Source organism: Zootermopsis nevadensis, unplaced genomic scaffold, assembly GCF_977971745.1.
Source record: "Zootermopsis nevadensis isolate Lab colony 2312 unplaced genomic scaffold, Znev_1.0 Znev_ptg000001l, whole genome shotgun sequence".
NCBI lineage: Eukaryota > Metazoa > Arthropoda > Insecta > Blattodea > Termopsidae > Zootermopsis > Zootermopsis nevadensis.
The window spans coordinates 6,813,323-6,840,969 of record NW_028259133.1 but is presented as its reverse complement, the minus strand read 5'-3'; the positions used below and the strand labels follow the sequence as shown (position 1 = coordinate 6,840,969).

General features: G+C 37.2%; 1 protein-coding gene and 1 long non-coding RNA gene across 6 annotated transcripts in view; one reads left to right on the top strand and one right to left on the bottom strand.

The window, feature by feature from the left end:
- LOC110831938 (acyl-CoA Delta-9 desaturase) overlaps positions 1-27,481 on the bottom strand; it is a 36,187-nt gene extending 8,706 nt beyond the window's left edge. Inside the window, exons 1-3 of one of the 5 annotated variants that reach the window (XM_022068466.2) lie at positions 27,154-27,479; positions 24,650-24,800; positions 10,741-10,937 (exon numbers count right to left, since the gene is read on the bottom strand). In XM_022068466.2, coding sequence (XP_021924158.1) covers positions 10,741-10,903 — 163 coding nt within the window. In that variant the 5' untranslated portion in view covers positions 10,904-10,937; positions 24,650-24,800; positions 27,154-27,479. Of the gene's footprint in view, positions 1-10,740; positions 10,938-15,549; positions 15,699-24,649; positions 24,801-27,153 lie in introns of those variants that run through there. The other 4 variants (XM_022068475.2, XM_022068483.2, XM_022068492.2 and 1 more) reach the window with 4 other exon arrangements.
- Positions 17,074-19,126, top strand: LOC110831968 (uncharacterized). Its single transcript, XR_002543763.2, has 2 exons — positions 17,074-17,632; positions 17,727-19,126. It is a non-coding gene; the product is annotated as an uncharacterized LOC110831968 (long non-coding RNA).
- Positions 27,482-27,647: the final 166 nt, after the last annotated feature.

Genomic DNA, 27,647 nt, shown 5'->3' with positions numbered 1-27,647 from the left:
GCAGCATGGTCCACGCACAGTCCTGTATTAGCCTTTATCTGACACAGCTAACATTTGGGCTGAAACATCGCTCTAGGCTCGGCTTGACAGAGAGGATATTTCGGATTGGTTTTGTTAGTTGGTATGATTAGATTGGGGTGGGGGCAATGTTATGTTGTATTAAATCAAATAGTTTGGGATGGTCAGTTATATCATATACCGAATGACGTGATCAAGTGGTTAACATTCCTGCTTCGTTTTTGGGAGGTCTCGGGTTCAAATCTCGGTCCAGAAACCGGCTATCTCAAATATTTTTCGTATTTTTCTCAGTTCTTCCAGGCCAGGATAGTACCTTAAATTAGGCCACGACCGCTTCCTTCCACATACTTCCCAATTAACTATCATCTTCTCATTCGACGATATAGAGTCTGAAAAAGCGTTATTAAATAAACCGCAAATATACAGGGTGATTTAAAAAGGACTTTACAAATTTGAAGGTGTATGGAAATTTATTCAGAAGGTTTATAGAATCGGTTGAGGTGTCATTTTGTAGCAAAACAAATCACGTTTTACGTCAAACAGTCATTTTGGTTCGATGTGATTGCCATTGGTGATACTGCAGACATCCCACCTGAAATCAATTTGCCAAACACGATCCAGCATATCCGGTGTCACTTCTGCAAATGCGGCGGTGATTCGAGCTTTGAGCTCTGTGAGATTGACAGGTAAGTGTGGAACATACACACGACCTTTAATGAAACCCCATAAAAAATGGAGAGGTTTCAAATCTGGAGAACAAGGTGGCCATACTATTGACCCTGTTCGACCAATCCTCCGACCTAGGAAACGGTTATTGAGGAAATCCCGGACTTCTGTGAGGTAGTGAGGTGGTGCGCCGTCTTGCTGGAAGAGAATGCGTCCTTTTTGGTCATCTTCGTCTAACTGTTATCTCATGGCGAACAGAACAACCAGTCTCAACAAAATTCTTGTGCCAAGATTAAATTATAGGTCTACTGGGAGGATCCTTGCCATACTGGGTGCGAAAATTTCGTTGAACCATTGTCGCAGATTTCGTTTCTTCAAACCACAGCGAGCGCGCTACGCACCTGTGAAAGTAGCCATTTTGAAATGTACTGCCACTTGCGCTCGCAGTGACGGAATTCGGTACTACAGCACAACGTGAGTCAAACTTGATTTGTTTTGCTACAAAATGACACCTCAACTGATTCTGTAAGCTTTCTGATTAAATTTCTATACACTTTCAAAGTTGTAAAGTCCTTTTTAAATCACCTGGTATAATATAAGAAAACTTTGGGTAAGGCTCAATTGGGTTAGCGTTAAGTTAGGTTATCTAAAGTTGTGTTATCTTAAGGTAGGTTGGAGGTGTTACGATAGTTGCGGTTGAGTTTGAATAGGTTAGGTTAGAAAAAGTTAAGTAAGTTTAGGTAAAGTAAACTACTTTCTGAACATTATCCATCGTCCCAGAAAACACGACGTTTCTCTAACGGTCCAAATTACATTTTCTGCTGAGGTAATTTAATCATACTATTTTATTCATTATTGTTTTATTAATCTGAATTTGTTTTAAATTTCCTTTTCAAAATTTCAACGTTTTGTGACTTCAATATGTCGAAAGGCAGTTTAGGATTTATGGTTCTTTGTCACTCAGCAGATGATGTTACTGGGCAATGCATTGTATGGTGTGAGTGAGGGAGCCAATCAGACGCAAGAGCTGTGTGCTAGTGGCTATGTTACTGGGTTTGAATATTTCGAACTAATGACAGGACACTTGCAGCAGGGCGTCAGTTTGGGAAACACTACAAGAAACTTTGAAAACAGCAGCACGCGCTCCAAATACAATTCTGAAATCTTCTTGCGGCTAGGGCTAAAATATAATCTATGTTGTTATTAACTAATTAAATAGTGCGTAAGAATATTTAGCAATAGACGGCAGCCTCTAGTTGTCGGCAGTTACATGCCGTAAACACCCCTGAGGAGATTCGAGTGTCTACCAAAGACCCAAGCTCCCATCACTGAGCGGCTATATTTCGGAGACTGGAATTTATTTCGTCTTCAGGTAAAAACATGCTCTGCTGTGTCCAATCGGTAGAGCTAGACCGCATCTCCGGACACATCAAGGAGCATTAATTTTGGTGAGTGACACACAAATGTAGAAGTATTTTATGACCAACCGAGTCACTTTCAACGTCTCTAGAAGGACCCAGCTTTATGCAATTAGTTCTTTACAGATACATTATGCAGTATTATATAAAGGTTCTAAAACAATATATTTTAGTTTAATAACATTCTTTCGAAAATAATTTGTACGACCAACAGTTCAAATTATCGAAATGTCTGTTTAACATTGATTTTTAAATTGGGGATTATTTATGAAATTGAGATTAGTTTATTTGCTGAACAAATGCTGTCAATATTATAAAATACTGGACTCTTGTACAACAGCATTAATTAAGCCAACCTTTAAGAAAGTCGAGGGGAATAAATTTATGAACAATGGACACAAAATATATAAAAAATTATGAATAATAGACTAAAACCTATTTGCACACTTTCTGTTAAGAAAGGGACAGTAGATTTCGAAAGGGTCTATCGTGTTCTGACAATTTACTATAAAAGAGATAATAGAAAAGCGATGTAAATTCAACCTTGAAACTCATATTGCATTACATAGCATGTTAGAGCATAGCATTTGTTAGAGTGAAAATAGATAAATCATGGAAAATAATTAATAATAAAGGATATTAACAACATATGAATAAAAAATTCCTTGGATATTATCCATCGTCTAGTAAAATATAAAACGTAAAAACGACGTTTCGGAGATAGGATTCTATCTCCGTCTTTAGGTTCCTACACAGTTGGGCTCACTAGATAGACCTAATTCCTATCTCCGGACAAAGTAAAAAAGTGAAAGTCCCGGAATAAAAAGACATCACCACACCATCCATCGGTGGGACGTAAAGAAATAAATAGTAGAAATAAAATTCGTTAAACACGATAAAGCCAAATAAAACAAAAACTCACAAAATATGGGAATAAATACATATGAACATTAATTTGAAACTCGATAAAGGGACACAAATATAATTTCAGACAGGGCCTGCTGGAGAAATCCAGATTGGCCTAACATGCGTATGAAGAAGATCATCATGTCTGTTGGGATGGAGCCAGGGTGTCACTAACAGAACCTACAGGAAATACAAGGAGGCGGCACACATGGCACTACTTGCCAATCCTATCAGCCAGCCAAGTTTGGATATATCTCTTATTTGGATTCCGGTCATCTCTGAAGAAGTCTAAGTTGTGCATCGAGTTTAAAATTAATGTTCATATGTATTTATTCCCACATTTTGTGGGGTTTTTTATCTTTTTTATTCCGAGACTTTCACTTTTTTACTTTGTCCGGAGATAGGGATTAGCTCTATCTAGTGGGCCCAACTGTGTAGGAACCTGAAGACGGAGATAGAGTCCCATCTCCGAAACGTCGTTTTAAGTTTTATATTTACTAGACGATGGATAATATCCAAGGAAATTTTTATTCAAATGACTCTTCACCATCGTCAAGAAGTTTTAGATTTGATTAACAACATAGTATCAAAACTATAAAGGGCATATACCATAATACAAAGAGAATTATGGATACTAGCTATAAAAGAACAGGTGATTTTAACTAATAACACTGTTCAACAGCCAAAATGTATCGGGGATGAAACTAACAAATTTGTACTAATTTGGAGCTGCTAAATACGAAAATGACATTCATTTTGCATGCTTGGTTAACATTTCGAAGATATTCATACCAAGTTTTTCGCTCAATTTTCGTAATTTTCAGAATTGTAAAGGACTACTGTACAAGGGTGGAGAAGGTTTTATTGCTTCCTGCAGGTATAGTCAGCTTCCCTAACAGATGATTAATAAATTGGTTCAGTTGTCCTTGTGGTTCTATTTGGCAAACAAGTGTTTCTTGGAGTGCGGATTTTGTGTTTCACTTCGTCTTAGAATACTTATGTAGTAAACAGCAAAAACGTCGTTGTGAGTGCTTAAATGAGATATTTGTAACACTAAAATATACAAAATGTCGCGTAGATGTGTCAATAATCCTAACAACTTTTCTCATATCTGTGGAGAAGCGACTTTTAAATCACAAAATCGAAACTTGACCCCCATCGTTAAGAAATCGTCTCGCCTTTATTTTGGTTGCAAAGTGGGTGACATGGACAGGGCACGGGCACCCCATATTTATTGTCTGAAGTGTTCTACAAATCTTCGTGAGTGGCTAAAAGGAAAAATGCAATCAATGCCCTTCGCTGTGCCCATGGTGTGACGGGAACCGCATAACCATATAAACGACTGCTATTTCTGCATAATTCCTCCTGTCATCGGCATAAACAATGAGAAAAAACATGCTTTGATCTATCCAAACATCCCCACAGCCATTCGTCCTATACCCCACAACCATGAACTACCTGTACCTGTCCCTCCTATCTCCTACACAGCTGATTGCAGCGAAGAAAGCTCACCGTCACCACCATCAGATAACGCCATTCCAAGATCATCGGCATCTCAAGATAAAGAGTTTGTGCCAGAAACGTTATCTTCTATATCTCACAGAGTAACTCAAAGTAAACTGAATGATCTAGTGAGAGATTTAGACTTGCCTAAGTATCAGGCAGAGTTGCTAGGATCGCAACTTAGGCAATGGAATGTACTTGAAGAAAATGTTAAAATATCCTGTTATCGCGTTCGTCAGATTCCTTTGCAAAAAATTTTTTCAATGCAAGATGATCTCGTGTAGATGGTCTTATGGGTGCCCTGCATATAGAAAATAACCCAAATGAGTCATCTTGAAAGCAGTATTATTGCACAATAGCAATAAATTACCCAGTATTCCTATAGCTAATGCGGTTCATATGAAAAAGACATATGATAACATTAAACAATTAATTAACAGGGTGAATTATGATAAATATAAGTGGTGTATATGTGCAGATTTAAAAATGATGGTTATCATACTAGGCCTTCAGCAGGGTTACACAAAATATTGCTCCTTCCTGTGTGAGTGGGACAGTCGTGAAAGGAATATACATTATGAAACTAAACAGTGGCCTCTTCGAAAGAACTTGGAACTAGGTACTAAAAATATTGTCCGTGAATCACTGGTAGATCAAAGCAAAATAATACTGTCAGCATTGCACGTTAAATTGGGTCTGATGAAAAATTTTGTAAAAGGAATGGACCAAAATGGAGAAGCCTTTAGGTACCTATTTCACAAATTTTCCGACTAAGTGAAGCTAAGATCAAAGAAGGAGTTTTCGTAGGTCCCCATATAAGAAACCTGATCGTTGATGAACATTTTGTTGACATTTTGACGTGAGAGGAGAAAATTGCATGGGAATCCTTTACGTTAGTTGTTAGGAATTTTCTTGGAAACAACAGGGCGCCAAACTATAGAGAATTAGTAGACAAATTGTTGAAAGCATACAGTAAAATGGGGTGCAATGTCTCTTATAATGCATTTCCTCCACTCTCACTTGGACTTTTCCCCTGATAATCTTGAATCGGTTAGTGATGAACATGGCGAACGATTTCACCAAGATATTTCTACTCTTGAAAGGCTTTATCAGGGGAAATGGAGCGAACCAATGAAAGCTGATTACTGCTGGTCGGTGGTAAGAGATGCCCCTGAGGTAAAATACAGAAGAAAGGCCAATATATAAGGTAGGTGAAATATTTTGAACATTTGCATATCATGTGGATGGATTTATTGGTGATATTTTACAAAGTACAACATTTCTTCAAAACGCGAACTAACTGAACTTCTTTAATGTCATTTTCGAATTTAGCGGACGAAAATACATAAGAATTGATTAGTTTCATTTCCGATATATGCAGCTCATTAAAATTTCTTGTCTAGTACACTGGTATTCAACCTGAGGTACGCGTACCCCCGGGGGTACGCGAAGACATTTTAGGGGATACGTGAAATTTAAAGAAATATATATTATTTTTTGATAAACACTGAATAATCAGGGCCAGATTTAGGGTTAGCCACAGGAGAACCGGAAGTAAGGACTTTCGATTTGGGAGCGCAATTTCTCTCTCTCTCTTTCTCTCTCCTTTATGCGATTCTTATCTGGGCGGCTAGTTTCATTTTATTCCACATAGTGCTTTGGAACCTGATTGAACACTATTGGGTGGGATTAACGTTTCCCCTAAAACTGTTTTTCTCTTCTTTTAATCATGCAATGAACCTACTTCAATAAACAAACAGATGCACTCCTTCGTATTACCTTGTTCTTTGACAATTCCCGCTGCCGGCAGAGAAACGTTGGAAGTGGTTGCTGGTTTTATGACTTGGAAATACCGAATGATGTTTTTATAACAACACCAAAACATTTTACCTGGCCTTGCTCTTTCAATTTCATTATTGCAAAATACTCATCAGTTTGGTATCACAGCTTCAACAAGTCGTGTCGGATCTAATTCTGTGATCAGTTTAAGTCGGGCGTAAATGTCTACAAGCTCAGTGACATGTCGAGTCGTGATAGAGTATACGAGGTGCGATCGGAAAGTTTCAAGACTGTGTCAATAGAGGGCGAACCGGATGTAGTACGAGCTTCTGCCGCTAGGGGGTGCGGCCTACATTCATAGTGAATCAGTGTGCCAGCCGGCATCATCGAATTAGCATTTGTTTCTTAGTTACGGGCGTTTTGGTAGTGCATTACACCGACCCTCCTGCGATTGCGGATTTTCATGAACAAAGAGTGTGCATCAAATTTTGCCAAAGACTCGCCAAAACGGCTACGGAAACCTATGAAATGCTAAAGCAAGCATTTGGGGAGTCCGCAATGGGTCGTGCACAAACTTTTGTGTAAAATTCACGTTTTAAAAATTGCCGAACCTCTGTCGATGATGACGAGAGTTCTGGACGACCATCTTCGAGCACAACGCCCGAAAATGTTACGAAGATTCGGCAGGCCATTCACGAAGATCGACGTCGTACCATCAACGACTTGTGTGACATTGTTGGGATAGGCTATGGGACCTGTCAGCTGATTCTAAAGGAAGAACTCCGCATGCGACGCATCATGACAACGCCCCAGCGCACACCGCCCTCAAAGTTCGGCAGTTTTTGGCCTCAAACACCATGGCCGTCTTCTCGCACCCTCCTTATTCGCCGGATTTAGCTCCGTGTGACTTCTTACTCTTCCCAAAGATGAAAATTCAGCTAGAGGGAAGGAGATTTGAGACGATAGAAGAGATTCAGGCAGAATCGCAGATGGTGCTTGACAGGTTGACAAAGAAAGATTTCCAGGGATGCTTCCAGGCTTGGCAGCGGCGCTGGCATCGTTGTGTTCACTCCCAGGGGAACTACTTCGAGGGTGATGGATGAATTTAATACCTGAGATAAGTGTACGGGTTTTTATAGGCGCAGTCTAGAAACTTTCCGATCCCACCACGTACATACGTGTAGTACGTTACCGGCTTTGTGAATAATGATTATTGTTTAACAATTTACTAAGTTTATTTAATTTTACTTGGCATCCTAACGTCTTTCTGTTGTGTGGGATCATTGTTGTGAAATGCAGGTTCGGTTTGTTTAATTCTTGTTAAAACGCGGATCAATTATAAGTGCATAGTAGTCATCATCCACTCAGTTCCTTCTTGAAACCACGGCAGTAATCATTATTTTCATTTTCCGTATTGCAAAATGGATAAATTTATTATTTAAAAGGAAGCGTGAAATTGGCGAAAAAGGTGAAAATGACGATAGTGTTGAGTCACAAACACTGAAAAGTGCGACAGTTTCTGTTCCAACCTGTGATGATAGTGTGAGCAGTGTTGAACTATCTACAAGTAAGCCTAAATTCCCAAAAAATATGAAAGCGGACAAAGTGAAATACAGACATTACAATGACTCCTACATTAAATATGGGTTTGTTTCAAATCTGTGTGATCCACCTCTTCGACTCTGGTTGATTTGCAACCAAATTATATCGAACAACTCTATGAAAGCATCTCTACTTCACCGGCACTTAGTGACCAATCACGGTGAGTGTAAGGACAAGCCAGCTGAATTTTTCAAACGCAAATCAGAAAATGTACGTAAAACTTCAAATGTAATACATAATTTTACACAATCATCAAAGGTGGCATTAGAGACGTCGTATGAATTAGAATTGATAGCTGCCCTCTCATTCTGCCTGGTGCTTTAATTATATCAGATAAAATGCTAGACAAAAAATATGCAAATGCAATAAAAACGATTCCGAGTTCTGACACAACTGTAGGTCGCAGAATTCATGACATGGCACAAGATGTTATTGAGAAAATTACGGAGAACATTAAAATTGACAAAAGATCTGCAATTCAAATTGATGAATCGATGGATATTTCTGATGAAGCCGAGCTGCTTGTATACATTCGGTATTTTGATGTTAAGAAAGGGGCTATTTTTGATGAAATTTTCGGATGTAAACAATTACCAGAACTTACAAAGGGAGAAGATATTTTTAAAATCCTTGACAATTTCATAAGGTTGGAATTAGTTTTGCAGTGGGAATGGTGTGTCAGTGTATCCACTGATGGGGCTGCTTCAATGACACGCCAATAAAGCAGTCTTGTTGCTCGTATTCGCAAAATTAATCCTGAAATCAGCTGGCAACACTGCATCATACACAAACAAAGCTTTATCGCGAAAAAAATTACTCATGATTTACACGAAACACTGAACATTTCTGTGAAAGTGGCCAATTTAATCAAGTCTCGTGCATTAAACTCCCGTCTTTTCAAGAATATGTGCGAGGAGATGGGATCCACACACACCCAACTCTTGTTGCACACCGAGGTGCGATGGCTGTCACGAGAATGCATGTTGACTCGCCTTTTTGAACTGAAAGACGAAGTAAAATATTTCCTCTCAAAATTGAAATTAGATTTCGTTACTTTTTTCGAAGACGAAGGCTGGTTTTGTTAATTAGCTTATTTGGCAGATATTTTCAACAAATTTAATGATCTCAATCTTCAACTCCATGGCTTTGACAAGAATGTTGCAGTTTTACCAACTATTTTTGAACTTACTGAACAAAATGAAGTTAGCGTTACTGATGGCGTTTTGGAAATAATCAAATTCCACTTGGAAAATCTCAGGACACAATTTTTGAAATACTTTCCAGAAATTGAGAGAGAAGACAATACCAAAGATTGGATTAAAAACCCTTTTTATATCACCGCCATCAATTCCTCTGATCTTCCCTTAAAATTAAAAGAAAACTTGCTGGAAATGTCCGTTGACGGTTCACTGAAAATAAAATTCGAAAATATGTCAATCTGCGACTTTTGGATTGCCGCTCGCAAAGAGTTCAAGGAGCTTAGTGACACTGCCATTTCACACCTCCCGCCATTCCCATCAACGTATTTGTGTGAGCAAGGCTTCTCCGCACTGACATCAATCAAAACGAAATGCAGGAACCGCTTGAACCCAGAACCATCTCTGATCCTCGCACTCACGAAGATTCGTCACCGAATTGAGGTGCTGGCATGCCAGAAACGTTCTCAATCATCTCATTAACAGCTCTGAACCACATTAATTAATAATTGATAAAATATTTAAACATATAATTTTGCTTTGCTAAAATATCTTTGTCCTTTATTAATTTTTATATGATAGGCAATAAGATATTTGTTATTAATAGCTTGATTCTCCTTTTTCTCATTTAAATCTTATTGTTTACTACATTATTTTGGATGTAATTTATTTAATTTCTTTTAGATGTAGATTATATACTATGTATAACTTGAATTATACACCAACAACTTTGGGGGTACAAAGTTTAAGAGATATTATATCTGGGGGTAAGCGAACAAAAAAGGTTGAATACCACTGGTCTAGTGTAATAGGCTTAGACACTACGCTTTTTAATATTTAAATTGACCATATTGTCAAAGAATGGATGTATTTAGTAGATCCTGGAAGTCTAGTATCAAAAAATTTGTACGTAAAAATATTGATAATTTGCTAGTGATTAGGTTTTAATTGAAAGCAATGAAAATGGCTTACAGAAGTCAATATACCATTTCAATGAATTTTGTAAGAAGGGTAATTTCGGAATATCAATGAAAACCAAAGTTATGGCCTTTATTGGAAAAGACTCAACAAGATCAAAAATCGTCATCGACAAACATATGTTAGAACAGGTTGTACACTACAAATACTTAGGCCTATAAATATGAAAACTATATAAAAGAAAAATACGTAGATTGCAGACAATGTGCAGAACTGTACACAGGACCGTAGAAATAAAACTAAGCAAGAAACAAGAATGTTATTTTATAAAATCATGACGGTGCGAACACTTTTATATGGATGTGAAACTTGGGTGCCTACACAAAGAGATGTTAGCAGAATACAAGCAGAGGAAATGAGATTTCTTGGAAGAGTTAAAGGATGTACAAAAACAGACAGGTTCAGAAATGAAGAAGAACTACATGTAGAGGCATTAATACACAAAATAACTGAGTACCGTGGGAAGTGGTTAGAACGCTTGTTAAGGATGGACAATACCACACTACCAAAAATTGCTTACAACTACAGCCCCACTGGAAGACCAGACTTTGGTCGACAAAGAAAACGGTGGAGAGTCCGAAATAGGCCTTAATGCATATCCCATGAAATTGAGAAGAATAAGAAGGAGATATTATTGCAAAAATCTTGATACATTAAATATTGATACCACTTACTCCAGCAAACTGTTCCCCATTGTGCAGTTGAGGTGAGTATATTGCACACTGCCAGAAAGTGTATAACTGCCATCAATGTAACATTACGCCACAGTATCGCCTGCGTCACAGGTACGGCAGCATTGGTTTTTTCCACAATTTCCACTTTTCCGTTTTCTGTCATCTTACCAAGATCGGTCTGTTAACGAAGAACTTTCCTGGGGAAATAAATATTAGATAAATGTAAAAATTATGGTGGAGATGATGTCAGGAAAAGCAGTGGAGGATATATATGATGAACAAAGAGATGGCTTATGAGACTGCGAGAGAAGAAGAGTGTAATAAAAGAAAATTTTCATGAAAGAAAGAAATGGCAGGTGGTACGTGATGATAGGTCATAGTGGCTGCATCGTGCAAGTGGAATGATGAAAAATTACGTGTCCAGTGATGATAGAGGTGATGGAAGCGATGGTTGCTGGACCTTCAGATTGAAATTGTTCAGACATCCGTAAATTTATATCGTTCTGAGTGACAACTTACTTTATTTTATTCAAGTAGTTTAATTGCCGCTGAATGTTCAGCTTTCATGTCTTCAGCCGAACTTTTATAATGATGAGTACTGTTTGTATTATTTCTTTATCTCCTTATACAACTTTAGAGTCGAGTCACAAACTTCCAGTATACAAATCTCACGCTATGTATCTTGTACACTTAAATTAACATTAATCGCAATTGAACACGGTATGCCTGTGCAAGAAGATCGAAATAAAATCAATTTCTGTATTTTCTGCAACATAATTCATAAATCGAAAAATGCACATAATTCTTCTTAATCTTATCAGTGCCTAAATTTCCTAGAATACAGAACACATTCTTCTAAATGATAGTTTATATGTATTTCTTCATGGTTCATATACATTTACTAAGTTTCCCAAAATTGTTAAACAGTGGTCTGCTACACAACTAAAATAAACATTAAACTCAAAATTAAACTGAATTTTTATGGTAAATTCATTGCATAATTCTTACAGTTTTTTTTCAGCACAGCATTTTTATGACCATGCGCTGAAAGGTTTGAACCAATTTTATTGAACTTTCAGGTAAATTGGATGCTGATGTATTGTTCGAGAGATGATGTTGGCTGAAGTGACTAATATTCTGTTGCCCGAAGGTAGCTTTGACAGGCGTAGGGGTATGTGAGCGTCGTACTGACAGGTGTCGATCTTGTTGCTTAGTGTTTGCCTTACTGATGTTTCAGACGTGCTTACTGCCGCCATTATCAGAGCCATGTTGCCCATATAATGGCAAACTCCTACCAGACAACGTGGAGCAACATTCCAGAAGGCAATCATCTTCATTAAAAGTAAATTAACATGAAATATCAATACATATTCTCTACACGTGAGAATAAAATAAAGAAGTTATTTAACATACTGTGTCCGTATATAGAGCCTGTAACTGCGAATAAATTAATAACAACAATGCAAAGCTATACCCATTAAAGCGCACAGACGTTCAAAAGGTGTTATTCAAGCACCGTCACGAAGGTAAATATTACACTACTGTGATCTTGCATTCATGAGTTCCTAGGTCACTGTTGCGTTTGAGATAATTCATGCACTTATGAGGACCCAGCCAATGTTTCTGAAGTTCTTCTAACAAATACATTTAAGTCGTTCTTGCACTACCGTGATCCGATACTTCATTGTTGAATAATATTGTTTCTCGCATTGAGCATTCAGTTACATTTTTACTAAAAACAGACACAGATATGGTAAGGCCCTTGCGTTGTTTTTCGCTTTTATAAAAGCAAACAAACACAGAATCATGAGAGTAGTTCATAAAATGAGAAGTGAGAGAAAAGTTACGATCACCAATCTAGGTTTAATTAGTAATGTGTGCAGAACGTCATATTATTGCCCTTATCTCAATAACTTACGCCAACTTGTAACTTCTAGGGATAAATGTTAACTGAATAACACATGTTAACTGTTTTCTTTTAGCAGAAAGTATTACTCTCTTAAACTTATATAACGTTTGCCAATGGAGTGAAAACTATTAATTCGAGTTTCACTTTTACTACAACATTGTAGTTTCTGTTGAATTATTCAATTGAAATTTCAACACATGGTAGTCTCGAGCCGAACTATTGATGGGCCTCCCTGAATTTCTAGTACCAATTTTGCATATCTTCAAGGCTTTCGAGTCACTTACATTGTGACATGTTGCTACATTTTGTATCTGCTTCCTGTGTATTGTTTCCTAAATACTAACAACCATCTGTTGTGCATATACTGGTTCTTTATAATTTTAACAACTACTTCAGAAATTTCACACGTTTTTGCCCTTTATTACTTTGCCCCTTATTACAGTGACAGAAATGAAACCTAGCGTTACGCGTCTATTAGAAGGACTAGGCTGCTAGCCCGGTCGGCTGCAATATGTACTTTGTAGCTCGCTTTCTGAGTTGTTACGTGCAGTTTACGAAGTATGTGCGTTTGTTTTTTCGTTTATTAGCAAGCTAGTGACGTATTTGAAAGTCACAGTTTGGTTTCAGCCACTGTACAAGCAACACGCAAAACAGAATATGTTAATTCACTATCATAATTTTGTCCTCAAGTACAAGGACTGCATACTTATAGACTTAGTTTCTTAATTTACTTTTTAGTTTTCTTCATGCTGAAGCGCAACCTAACTCTCAGAAATGCACTGATTCGAAATTTACAGAAATGCTTTACCAAATTATCAATAAATAATTACTTTCTTATTCCATGGATCCAAGTCCTTCCTGAAAAGCCAACAGTTGCTTAGTCACACCAGAAATTCCAAATATTTTATTGAAGCCGAAAGTTCATGACCGTGTTCACAACAGCCCACCACTAAGTCCTATCCTCGACCAGATCAAACCAGTCAATATCACCCAATCCTATTTATCTATGATCCATTTTAATATTATCCTCCCATCTACGTCTAGGTCTTCGTATTGCTATAATTCCTTCTGACTTGCTTACCACAACCTGTGTGCATTTCATGCCGGCTACATGCTCTGCCCAGCTCATCCTCATTGACATGTACAGTCTAAATACATGAAGCTCCTCATTATGCAGCTTTCGTCAGCCTCCTAGTAATTCATCCCTCTTAGGTAAACATATCTCCTTAGCACCCTGTTCTCGAACACACTCGTTCATCGTTCCTCCCTTAGTGTCAGAGACTAAATTTCACACTCATACAAAACTACAGGAACATTATAGTTTTCTATGTTCTAAAATTTACGTTCTTAGACAGAGAACGAAAAGGCAAAATGTTCTGAATTGAATTGTAATAAACACTATTATTTATTTATTATTTATTTAGTGTTCTGTCTGACGACAGGTCCATATGAACAGGATCCTTCCATCCTTTTCTCGGACTGGGACCTGTTCATATACGTTCTTGGCAGATGATCCAGAAGTGGTTTGCCATTGCCTTCTTCTGTGTGTGTGAATGGAGTAATTGTTGGGATGCCACGGAGGAAAACTCCATGTTGCCTAGACCACAGCCTTGCCCAACACAAGTTATAAATTCGGGCACCGCCGGGAATCGAACCCGAGACCCCAGGATTACAAGGCTAGCGTTCTAACCGCTAGACCACCGTGGCTCGACTTTAATCTGCTCTTAATTTCCTCATGAATACAAGTATGATTTGTTGCTGTCGCTCACTAGTATATCAATTTCGCCACATTTTCAAAGGATAAAATAAAAATATTTATTTTAAGATTTAGCACTGCATTCTGGTAACAAAACGTAACATGTACTTAATTTTCTCTGAGTTACTTTTGAACTAACTTCCTACCTAGTGTCAATTACAGCTTCTGTGATGTTCTATATGGTATTTATGTTATCCCCCAACAGATTTACAACATTAGCATAGAACAGAAGCTGATATATAACATTAAATTTCAGTCTCACTTGGTTTTCTTTGACCTTATTTATGGTGTATTCTATAGCAAATTTGAAAAGCAATGGTGATAAAGGATCTCCTTGTTTTAGCCCATGTTGAATAGGAAAGGTGTCAGACAAATGTTTGCCTGTACGGTCTCTGCTATAGATTACCCAATAGGCATATTCATCGCCCTGATGACGGAGACAGTATGACCTCTGAAACGTTGGTAAACACCTACCATACTACACGGCACAATAACCCAGAAGACAGAAATCTTCGTACTCACCGCTGTGAAAACCTCAAATCATACGTTCGAATACATCAATAATGAAAGATAATATGTATGTAGAAAAATATTCCATAACTATAAGATGGCTGTCTTCTGGGTTGTTGCGCCGTGTAGTCTGATAGAAATTTACCTACGTTTCAGACGTCCTTGCTGCCTCCATCATCAGGGCCTTGATGATAGAGGCAGCAAGAATCTCTGAAACGTCTGTAAATTTCTGCCGGACTACACATCACAACAACCCAGTATACAGCCATGTTCGAACACACTGCCGTGAAAACCTCAATTCCTATAATTGCTAGACCACACATAAGGACCTTGATTCGAGCTCTGAAAATTCAGTTGTGAATTATCTGTCCACCGTCAAAATGAGCCTTCCTGCTGTTAATAAGATGCTGAGCTCTATCAAACAGGCTAAATACTTTCACTGGCCATCTACTGTGATTTCCTAAATTTATGATAATTAAAAATTAAAATTAAATTAAATTAAATCCGTGGTGTAACTGCTCCAGAGAGCCAAAGCCGACTAGCTTGACTACTGGCCTCACGTTCACATGCCTAAGCAGAGGATGATTATAGGCAGTTTATATTCATAGAATGGTTATTAGATATAGTACCGTACCTTACGACAGCTGGATTTCTCATAAAGCTGTGGTGTGACGACTTAATTCTAACAACAACCAAACCATGAAACTTGATATACTACTGATGTAATGCTATTTCTACGACTGACAAAAGATTTGTGACGTTACTGGCTTCACAGTATTTTGATTTTATGAAACAAGTACACATGCATCGGAAGAATTCATCCATTAAGTTTCCGTGCAAGTAATTGTGATCATTATCATAATCCCACAGTATACCTTAACGATGTGAATGCCATTCTGTTTTATTACCATGGCGAAACAACCAGAAATATAAGCTATCTTCTTCATAGCAAATGTGACTTAAGGCACAGATATTTTCTTCAGATTCACTTACGTTTGAAGTATTTGTTTTAAGCTGCACTTCTTCTCAGGGGATTTAGCATTCTTGCGAACTGAGCATTATTATCGCTTCGTTGGTTCTTTCGTAAGCAAGGCATAATATAATTCGGGAACGACTTAACTGCTTTTATGAAATTTGTTATTTGTTTACTTAAATAAAATTCCTTGGCATTTTTTTATTAAATCTAATGAATATAACCTGCACTTTACATAAATATCTACACGTGTCTCTGTAAGCTGTAGAGACTGGATTGGAGTATCTCAAGGCTAACTGGGTCGAATTTTGAAAGCACAATTATTTATAGTTAGCTGTAATTGTAAGGTTGATCGTGCATTGTTAAAATATCTCTAAATAAATTTAAATATTTTAGCATGGTATAAATTATTATTAATTAGTCCAACGTTACGTAGCAGAGTGATGTATCATTTATTTCTACTGAGAAAATCTACGTCCGGTAACTCAGCATTTTCCTTTCCAGTGGGTTTTCGTAAAGTCCATTGATCTTTTTATATATATATGTAAATATGGTCTTCGAGTTCAAACAGGCTTTAAGTACTATTAACTTTGTCCCTTAAAATGCTTGAAACATCTAACGTTGAAGCATTTTATGATTAATAAAATAACGTTTCTAAATATGTGCATGAAATAAACAAGCACGCATAAAATATGCAGAATTTATTATATAAATACCCAAATTGATTTAGTAGAATATTTCACCGTAGGCTATAATTTCAACTGAGAAATTTATTACGTGGACTCGTTAACTGTGTTCACAAAACCATAATTCATATTTGACTTCTTAAACCAACTGATTGTATGTCACATACAAATGTCACAATTATGCAATTTTTAGCCTTGGCATTGTATACTTGTGGGTGATAATCTTTACGCCCTGACACAATACGATCGGAGTAGGGCTCCGATAACGATTCGATGCGAGGCTAAGTGTAACTCAGAGTATTCTGGTTTAGATGATGCCCTCGCCCCAGATGGAATAACAATTGTCCCTTAGCCCATAATATTACTAAACGGGCTATTCTGGTTTAATGGTGTATGTTTTATTAGCTAATTATGTGAAGTGAGTGAGGGCAAGATGGTAATCGAGAGAAGTTGCCGATTTTGCTGTGGTTTAGCAGCATAGTAACAGATAGCGACACAAGGCAGTGGGCAGTCCCTGGTGTCAGTCTGAAGAGAGGTAATACATCGGTGCAACTGTGCATTTGGTTTTTCGATTTAAGCGCGAAAAAAGCAAGATAAGTGTTAAATTGACCACCTTAAAAGTATACAATACAATTTAAAGTAATAATATTCACTACAAAGTATAAAGGAATACGAAAACCGGCAAGTATAACACATAACAGGTGCAGGAAATGATGTATTTTCAGTGATCTCAGCTCTAGTGACGCCATATTAAGTTGTGTGACTCGAGTGGCGTCATACGCCGATCCTCGTAAAAGACGCCACTCTTCGCTCCTGCTTTCGGATAAGATGACTAGTTAAAGTGTTTACTTGAATTTTTCATTTATGTACAGAAAGTGCCTGAAAACTACACCAGGACTTCTAACAGAGGTTAGTGGAGTCAGGATAGTCTACAACTTGCCATGGAACACGTACGGACGGGAGGCATGAATTGTTTTAAAACCTCACAATCCCATACAGAACTTTGAAAAGACAACTACAGTATAATGATGCCAAAAAACATGACATAGACCCTCAAAGTAAGTAAATGTAATTATATAACTTATTGTAATATTACAAGATTTTAAATATGACTTCTTCCAAGTAATTTATAAATACCTGTTATTTTATTAGGTTGCCTCAGAAAATAAAATAAGGAGTATTTGGTGACCTACATAAAGAAACTACAGGCATCAGGATTTCCGCCAATGGAGAAACTTTACTAAGCTCGCCTATCAGTTTGCAAAAGGAAATCGAATTCTTCACCGCTTCAACAGAGACAGAGTTATGGCAGGATGATATTGTCTAGACCAAGGGTTCTTAACCCTTTTTCGCTGGCGCACCAGTAATTCTAATTTGACATATTAAATGTAGCACTAATCAAATGCGTTCAGGGAAAACTTATTTATGTTAATATTATCTTTTAATTTGTTTTACTTAGTTCGTGTACCACCCGACATTGGCCTGCGTTCCACCAGTGATACGCGTACCATAGGTCTAGACTAATTTCTGAGACAATCCTGGATTAGTTAAGAAATAATCTACAATGTCTCTCTTTTGAAGAGCTACAGCCATGAATAGGAAGAATATTGATGTCTACTTCAAATTATAATTGGATTTGTTGCCAGAAAACTCTCTGCTAGACAAACCTGGCCATATGCACAATGTGGATGACTCTGGTTTTTCAAGTTAATCCTAGGCCTGACACTGATATCTCAGAAGAGCTCTCCGACAGTGTACCAAATGACTTCTGGTGAAAAGCGGGAGACAGTGCTGCAATGCCATAGGCTGTTTTATATCTCCAGCCTGCATACTTAAAGAGAAAAACAAAAAGTCAGAATGGGAAGATTCTCTTCCCAAAGGGTCAAAAGGTTTTCATGAATGCAAGGTCTGGTTTTGCAAACTCTACCATATTAATGCAGTGGCTGAATAGAGCATTTTATTTCAAGAAAACAAACAGGGAAAGTAGTGCTAATTCTAGATGTTCATACATCGCACTGCAATGACCAGGATATGTTGGAACTAGCTCAGAAAAACGACATAATCGTGGTTTGTTTTCCTCCCCATTCCACCCACAACTTTCTTCCATTTTATCGGTGTTTCTTGAAACCCCCGAAACACTTTTCTTCATAGCAGTGCACGTTTGGTGACAAATACACGCAGATCGCGACATGTTATGATCGCAGTTTGCACCATTGCTGAAGGAGGCTTGGCAGAAATCGGTAACCAAATCTAATACCTATTCTGGATTTGAAACCTGTGTTCGTTGTGATTTCTGCAATAGCACGCGTATTCCCTGTGCTCAACACACACGGCCAATCACACCGAAACTTAGCTATGACACCAAATTACAAAAATTTGTTCGGCGCATGTATACGTCAACAGTGAATGAAAACTCAAATCACAGTGGAGAAGCATCTTAGCTGCTGTCATTACAGACTAGTTTTATATTGTTCTTTTAAACTCTAAACTGGATGTGTAACCCGTGCGTATAGACAACCAATTAAAGCGTGTGATGAAGTAACTAAAACTCACTCTGTGTTCTTGTTCTATATCTGTAACAGATACAAGAAATACTACCCATCTCTGCTAACCTTTGTTTAGATCAGTTTCCTACTAGAAAATGTTAGGTGCGGAAGAATTCACTGAACAAGGAAACTTTTTCTCGAGTCTGCAAATTTAACTCAGTCTTTTCTTCTGTTTTTATGTTACATTTTTAATTCTTTAGCACTTGGATTGTCACTGTGCACGAAATTTTTCGTACATCGTTATGTCGACGCACGGGGATGCCCCGAAGCGCAGAGCCCGATACTAGTTTGTGTAAAGCATCAAAACATCGTCTCTTTCTTGAAAGCTATAGAGTAAGATTGTATAGTCATGCCACATACAACGCAGTGGACTGAAATCTTAAAAATCATATCCATTTGGATAGATGGTCCACGTAAGAACTTTTATTTCAGTTTTAAATTATTTATGAAGACTGGCTTATGTTCCGAAATTACACGAAAAGAAGTTCAGTTTCATAGCTAAGTTCTGTAGGAAATGTGTTGAATTTAAATTAACAATTAATATTCTGTGAATCTTAAATCATCATTTCATTAAAAGAAGTCGGTTCAGATTTGGCAGGACTTTCTCTAATAGCTTGTCAATAAACCAATTAAACTTGTGCGACAACTTTAAATCTACAAAACAACAAATTTGTTTCACATTCGTTCTGTGGTTTCAGAAGGGAACAGGAGAACAGGCAATGAGCACGACCTAGCGGGTGAATGGTACGCTTCATGCTCTGGCCGCTTTAGCTTCATGCCCTCCGTTACTAATTTGATAGGAGGGTGGGAAGGGAAAAGAGATGTTCCTCTCACCTCTTACACGTAACCGCTTCTGAATTCTAACCTGTCGAAACACGTGAAAGCTTGTAAATTCGAAATATATGGCAAATCACTTTTATACATTTATAAAGAGTGAACCTATGTCTTAAACATATCTCGTCAAGAACGAAGATATTTTATAAAAAATTATTGTTTCCTTTCTCTACAGAAATCTGTTGCGCTATCTCAAAACTGTGTTCTCGACTGTGTTTCTCTTCAGTCATATGGATTATACAGTGACATAAAAGAGTACTAACAAGCTTCTTTAAATTGAAATCCACATTTAAGTAATAAATACAGACATGTAATTATAGTGCAGGAGTTAGCGAATGTGTAATTTATAATTCATCTACTTAAAAATATGTAGGGGAGCCCAGGGCTGAACGAAGAACTTAATTTTTGGAGGCATGTGGAAGGGACAATAACAAAGTCAAACACATAGAGGAACCTTGTTTGGATTTATTGTCTATTTGAAATTTATAATGAGTCATTAGTTTAGTTCTAAGAGTTAAATTTTTTTAAAAAAATTAATTTCTTTACAAAAATGTAACTTGCCACATTTTGCCCCGTGCCCGGGGAAAGACGGGGTATGGTTGATATATGTTTATATGTTTGAAAAAGTTGTAAGAATACACATTATCTAATAATTATGACGTAGGGTATAAAATAATAAAGCATACAATGTGAAATGTCGAAAATTTACACATTTGAAATGTACTTAGGCCTAAGACAGAGCTCACACATGTGCACCTTTTCATCATCGTTACTATCAATACCTGCACATGAGTTATGGGCACATTTAAAGCAAGACGAACACCAGATCTACCCTTCAATTGACTGCGAATAGATATCGCCACAATACAGGCAATCGTCATCTTGATCCTCTTCTCTACTTTCACTCGGGGCAAAATGGAGTACCCCATTATATCCCACCCTATCCTGCCCCGAGTATACTCTTTCAAATTAGGATTGTCCCACCAAAAATGACAATGAAAATAAATAAAACTATTGTGTTTAAGACTTTCGGGAAAACACCTTGTAATATGCATCATTTAACAAAGTGGATTCGAATAATGAATAGGTTTTACCTTCACTGGAATTTGAGAAAAAATTCTAGAATGTAGGAGAAAAATCAAGCATAGGTGATTATTTCAGAAACTCTAACCACAAAATAGCGCTGACTGACATAACATAATCCTGTGCTGCATGTTAATGGTATTTCAACCGGTCCCGATAGATCGCAATGTGTTTCAGGCGAAAAGAAATCAGATACCCCGTTCTACCTCACGGCCCATTTCTGCCCCCGGTTCCCCTAACATCGGTAACATTTGAGACATGCAGCATGGTCTTTTCTTTGGATTTAGTGTATGGGAATTTCAGTAGCGAAGCACAAGTAGGTCATATGATCTACTGCGCAACATTCATTTGTATCCTGTTTTATAATATCTAAATGTGCTCTTTGGACAATTACGAGAACCGAAAATATCCATTATGTTGCTTCCTTTCTTATAGTTTGAAGATACAGCCACTCCGCGTCTGCTGCGACTAAGAATGTCACACATCGATCATTCGGTTGTCAGCGTGATGGGATAAAACAGCATAGATTTGGTTTAGGAATAGAAACTTGCATAGCCTCTTTTATCCTCCAACATATTCGAAATTCCGTATTCCTTTTGAAATTCAAAGGAGGAAGGGGATTGGCTACCACAAGTATTAGAGCCCGGCTCCAAGAGGAAACCTGTTAACTCAGTGGCATAACGATTTAAAACACACCATCGCTTTGAACTATTGCATTCTGCCAATTTGAATATTATTCCATTGAATGAACAAAAAACATACCTTCTGTCCGTTTCCCAATGACTGAAACGTTCTTTTACAGACTGAAGAAATATCCAACCTTACGTTTCTATACAAATAAATGTAATTTGTTTCGTTACTCTAAACCGTGTAGACTGTCGAATGTTATTACTCCTTTTATATTTGCTATAACAGAAAATGTTACATACGCTTGTTCTGTGTTTTGTATACTATACAAATCGCCATTTTTGCAAATATACACTCGAGCTTCACACAAGTACTAACCAAAATCAAATTACTAGGACAACAATAAGTGGATGTCGCCAATACCAAATTTAATCGAAATTTTTTAATTTTCTTTTTTCGAAGTTTAAGATACAGAAAAACGGACGCGCGGGCGATTGTACATTTGTTCCCGTGCACGTCTTCATTTTGTGCACTGTGTGTGTGGTGTAAATTATGCTCAACAGGATTATACTCAGAGAACAGTAGATTACAATTACATATTTCGATCTTAGGCAATATTTTCTTTTCTTATAGTATTTCATTTAGGGACGCTATATTAAATGTAGTTATTGAGCAATATAGAATGAGACGTTATAAAGTGATTAGGAATAGTAAGTAGGGCATCATGTAAGACAAAGCGACTTTGATCTTTCCAATATACCATCCCAGGCTTCTATGGCGGAACTAGGAGTAAATATGAAATCTAATGGCAGAATTGACATAGGGAGGTCGAACCACGAATGCACTTCCTAACAAATAGCCAGAATAAGATCCACTAAGTAGATAGAAGGTTTTTCCTCTTATGCAGATTCAAATTTTATAGACTTTACGGAACAAAATGACATGAACAAATTCAAAATTAACATTACACTTGCCTTGACATATATCAATTGGTGTACAACTGGGATATTGGGTATTGGGAACGACCCGTTCTTCAAGTGCCTGAGCACTGCGGGTACCAACTTTTCGTTTGGTTGAGCTATAGATATTCGGTAGGACTCCTCGGACGAGGGATCCGTCGCAAGGCCTCTACCTGTACATAGGACAGCACAAGACCGAAAAACGCGGACAAACATCCATGGCTTGAGTGGGATTCGAACCCACGGTCCCAGTGACCAAATGGCACAAGGCCCGCGCCTCCTACCGCGCGTCTACTGCGACCCCGGGTATACAACTACCCTCTGTAATTTATTGCTAATTTTAAATTAAGCAGACGTATAATGTTTTCCTCTTTGTTTCCACCACAGCCTTCTAAGTTGATGGAATAGAATGCTGGTAACAAATTACAGTTGGTTACAAAATTTTCCGGTTCCGATTTCGATGCCGTTAGAACATAGTTCATATTGTTTCAATAAAAATACTGTAATGTTCTCACATAAGCTGGGCTAAGCAACCGAACACAACTTAACACAGTATCATCAAATTGAACAAAACCTTCGCATTAGCATCAGATCATTGCGAATGTTCATATGGCCATGCAGGGCATTTTAGGTGAAAGTGAGAACGGTACACGTGTCGTGGAGGCCAGGTCACGGAAAGGGCACGAGCAGTGTTTATGCATGGCTCAGTCAATGTACGGACCAAACTGTGTAAGGGTACGGTACTTGGAATGCAAGGGCCTTGTTTGAAATAGGCACGCTGAACTTGTCGATTAAACAGAAAGATTGATTCATGGGTTATTTAACAGCTCTATTTCACACCCGGCAATTATATAAGTCATACGAGATGGGAAAATGCTCAGAAATGCTGAATGGATAATTATTTGGTCTGTCATATTATATTATGCCTAAATTTACATGTGGGAAGTGTGCACACTGAGAAACATTTTACAAGTAAAGGTTAGAATTTAATTACCAATGTGATTAGGTCTGATATTAATTTATTGTTTGGATAGATATAAACAAATTATTTCCTACCTTACGAAATTATTTGCTCTGTATATAAAAGAAACCACAACAGATCATGTGGAATACGACAAAGACAAAATATGCGTCCAATGCATTTGCGTAGTTGAAACAGATACAATATTGTAAGCTGTAGGAAATAATGGGTAAATGGCGGACACTTAAGAGAGGAGCTAGATAAAACGAAAAGTATACACAAACTTGAAACTTTATATAAACTGGCATTTAGTCTGAAGGGTCTAGTTCTTAAGTATGCAGTAACAAAAACATTGAACGTAACAAAACATCTGTAGGAAATGATACCTGAAGAAGTAGCTTTGACCGGTATTCCCCACCCTTAGGAATAATGATGGTCACTATTTGAGCTTCAAGATGTCACTGAAGTAAATAAAATAATAAGTGAATAAAATATGTTTTTAGTAAGTAATAGGCATAATCTTGGCTTACAAAATGTATACACGTCTCACATAATTTGAACGTACAAATTCTAACAGAATGTTAAGATAATCTTAAGTGTGTTAGATCACTGGAGCACAAAACAGACACATGCAACTATGTCGGTAACTCCACAAGAAGCAAATGGCGGAATTCGCTGTTGCACTTCACTGAATGAAGCAATAGATGTCAGCATCAGCTAGAAGCATTTATCTGGTACCGTTCGTCATAAATGTGCCTGGCTGGAATTACCCCTTCCTCCCCAACACTCAGCTCGAGTACGGGAAATATTAAATGTCTGCACTTCTTGCATGGAAGCCAGTTAGAAAGCGCCTTCTTGAAATACCAAGAACGATGTTAGAGGACAATAACAATCTTAACTACGAGATTAGTAACTACATGGCGCAGAGCCGATGTTTTTCTTCTGGATTATAACGTTGAGTGGACTTTTAGGGAGGAAACGTGTCTGGGGAACATAGTCTGTCCATCTTCAGGACTGAGCTCTGAAGAGGGTTTCATTATGTTACTCTGAAACGTTGGCACCTACCTACAATTCCAATCGGTGTTACAACCCAGAAGACCAATATCAACACCTTTATCCTTGTGAGATCCTCAAATGTGGTTCATGGAGTGAAGTCCTTTTTGGGAAGTACATAGTCGCTAAAGCTAGTCAAGAAATTGCCATTGTTAATAAAAATCTGAAATAAAGAAATTATGATTTTTACTGTAATAAACTAGCTGTATATATAAACAAATAGCGGATTATGGAAATATATTCAGCTCCTTGAACGTCCATATTCTCAGACAGTTAAACACAGTGAGGAGGCAACGCTATACTTAAATCTTGAAGACGAAGTCGATACCTTACTCTGAAAATCTTGTAACCGCCTACAAGACAAAGTGGCTGCATTTGTACTTCTTTGGTTTACGTCAGCATTGTCGCATTGTTGATGCTGCTAAACACATAACATTCTACTATAACAATTTCTGATTCCCCGTTGTCGTCAACCAATTTGTCGTCAAAAAATGAGGCCATCAAACAATGTTACGTTATATTTGTTTACTCGGCATTGTTGTACCAACACAACAATGCCGAGTAAACAAATGACTTGAGTAAGACATTAAACTAACCCCCCCGAAGGGGGGGAGGTTATTTTAGTTTCTTACTCAAGATTTTAAAACGCAACCAACTCCCCCGAGGAGCTCCGAAGGGAGCGCTCTGCTGTAGTTTACACAAAATAGGTAGGCTTTTTTCATATCATACAGCAGAAATATTCTCATATGTATCTGCAATGTTCAATAATGACATTGAACATGATGTTTATATTTCGAGTGGCTTAAATATTTTCCAGGTTTTCTGATTTTGAACGTCGTACAGATTCTTTAGGCGACATTTCATATTCTCATGGCTGTATCACAGAGTTAATAATTCAATTCTTGCTTATTTATGAAAGCAAAGATTATTCTGTTGAAAGTAGTAGATTTAAGAAAGAATACCAAATAAACGGAAACAATACTAACAAAGAAGAAGCAAATGTTTAAGGAGCAAAGGAGACGGATATACGAAATACATAATTATTGAAGTTTTAACAAACAGAACGAACATATTAAGGGCTTGCAGATGTATAATTCGTAATTCCTCTTATAGAAGGAAAAATAATTCAGGCAGCTGTTAAATATGCGAGGACTTAATGTTGTTAGGCAGGCTTGTATAAATCCATACTGACGAATCATTTATAAATGAGTCTTCAGCAAATTTCAAACTTGACAATAGAAGAAAAATAGTATAGCGCTGTAACACATAATTCATATCAATGAAATGAAAAGATATAATTATATATATATATATATATATATATATATATATATATATACATATACTGAGTACTGGGACGACCCGTTCTTCAAGTGCTTGAGCACTGCGGGTCCCAATTTCTTTGTTGGCTTAGTCTATACACATTTTGTTAGGACTCATTGGACGAGAGATTATATATATATATATAAATATATATAAATATATATATATATAAATATATATATATATAAATATATATATATATAAATATATATATACACCAAGCAGTAGTTACATGGTTATAGCTATAGCAGTCAAAAGAACCTATAGATATTCAGTTTAAAATAAACCCCTACACACATAGAACGACGGGATTCATGGTAATATTGAATTTTTGTAGCCGTGTCCCGCTGTTATGCTCATACACCGATTTAAATTAATAAAAACACGATTTCAGTTATTTTGTAGCTGGATGTCACAGACAGAAATTTACTATATCACGATATTTTGATATCAATCGGTGTATTGTTGTCTTATTCGGTTATTCAATTCAAAACGTACCTCTAAATGTTTCATGAACGTCCAGAAAATAATTCTTTGGAAGTAATGTTTAAGATTTAACACAGCGTTTGATCACCAGCGTACCATGGTCATATCCTAACTGATTTTTGCGTTAAATGTCGTGCCGAGCGGCCTAGCAACATTGATGATCTTAGTACTCTGTGTTAAGATTCTTGCTGCTACAAAAGTGGGACATTTTAATACTTTCTCGGTGCAGAATATTTTTATCTTAAATAGAATATGTGAAGTACAATTGTTCTTCCAAAAAAATTATTTAAACTCATCGTCGACTATGAGTGCCTGGCGAGATTCTGGTACGTGCATCAAGGTTATGTTTCTATCTTCGTACTATTTCGTGTAACCTACTGAACTAAAGTCCGATCTATAAGCATCTAATACATAATATAACAGCTATTCTATTTAAACTTATTTCATTACTCCAAAGATATGTTTTCTGACTCGATCACTCACATTCTGAAACACTCATTCTGTGTTATTAATTTATTAATCCTTTAGCCAATTCAACAATTATTATTCGATTCTTAATTAACGTATTCATCACTATTTATGTCGAAGTCTGACACAGCCAGTTTCCGTTACTCAGTACACATCAGTCACTGGCTCGTTTCATAACATTTCTCTTTTCGCTTCCTTTTTAGATGTGTCAGGGTTTTAAAATAAAGTTAATATTGTACCTGTATTGCTCCACGCCTTGAAGACGTAGAAGTGTTGAAGGATTGGAGGTACAGCTCCAAGCATTCGTAGCCACAGTACTAGTTAGTGGTGAGTTTTCACCTTAACGATCTGGCCACTTCAGCCCCAGTAAGTGATGATTAATCCAAAGTTGCTAACTTAGGTAGCAACGGGAGACTCTCAGTCTTGTAGTGTAACAGGGGTATATGGAAATTTTTATCACGGTAAACTAAGACGTATAATTAAATCGCAGAAATTTTAAAGAATTGCTCTATATAACCGAGAGTCCTTCCACTTGTTCAGGACAGAAAGTGGCAAATTTCAACACTTAAACTACTTAAAATGTTGACATACTGCGTTGTTCGTTTTACAGGCAGAATATAATTTGTCATTCTATTTATGCTTTCATGGCCAACACACTTCATAACACAATATAAATGACTCAACGTGTCTTATCTGTAACAGGCAATGGCAAGACACATGCAGGTTTATTAAC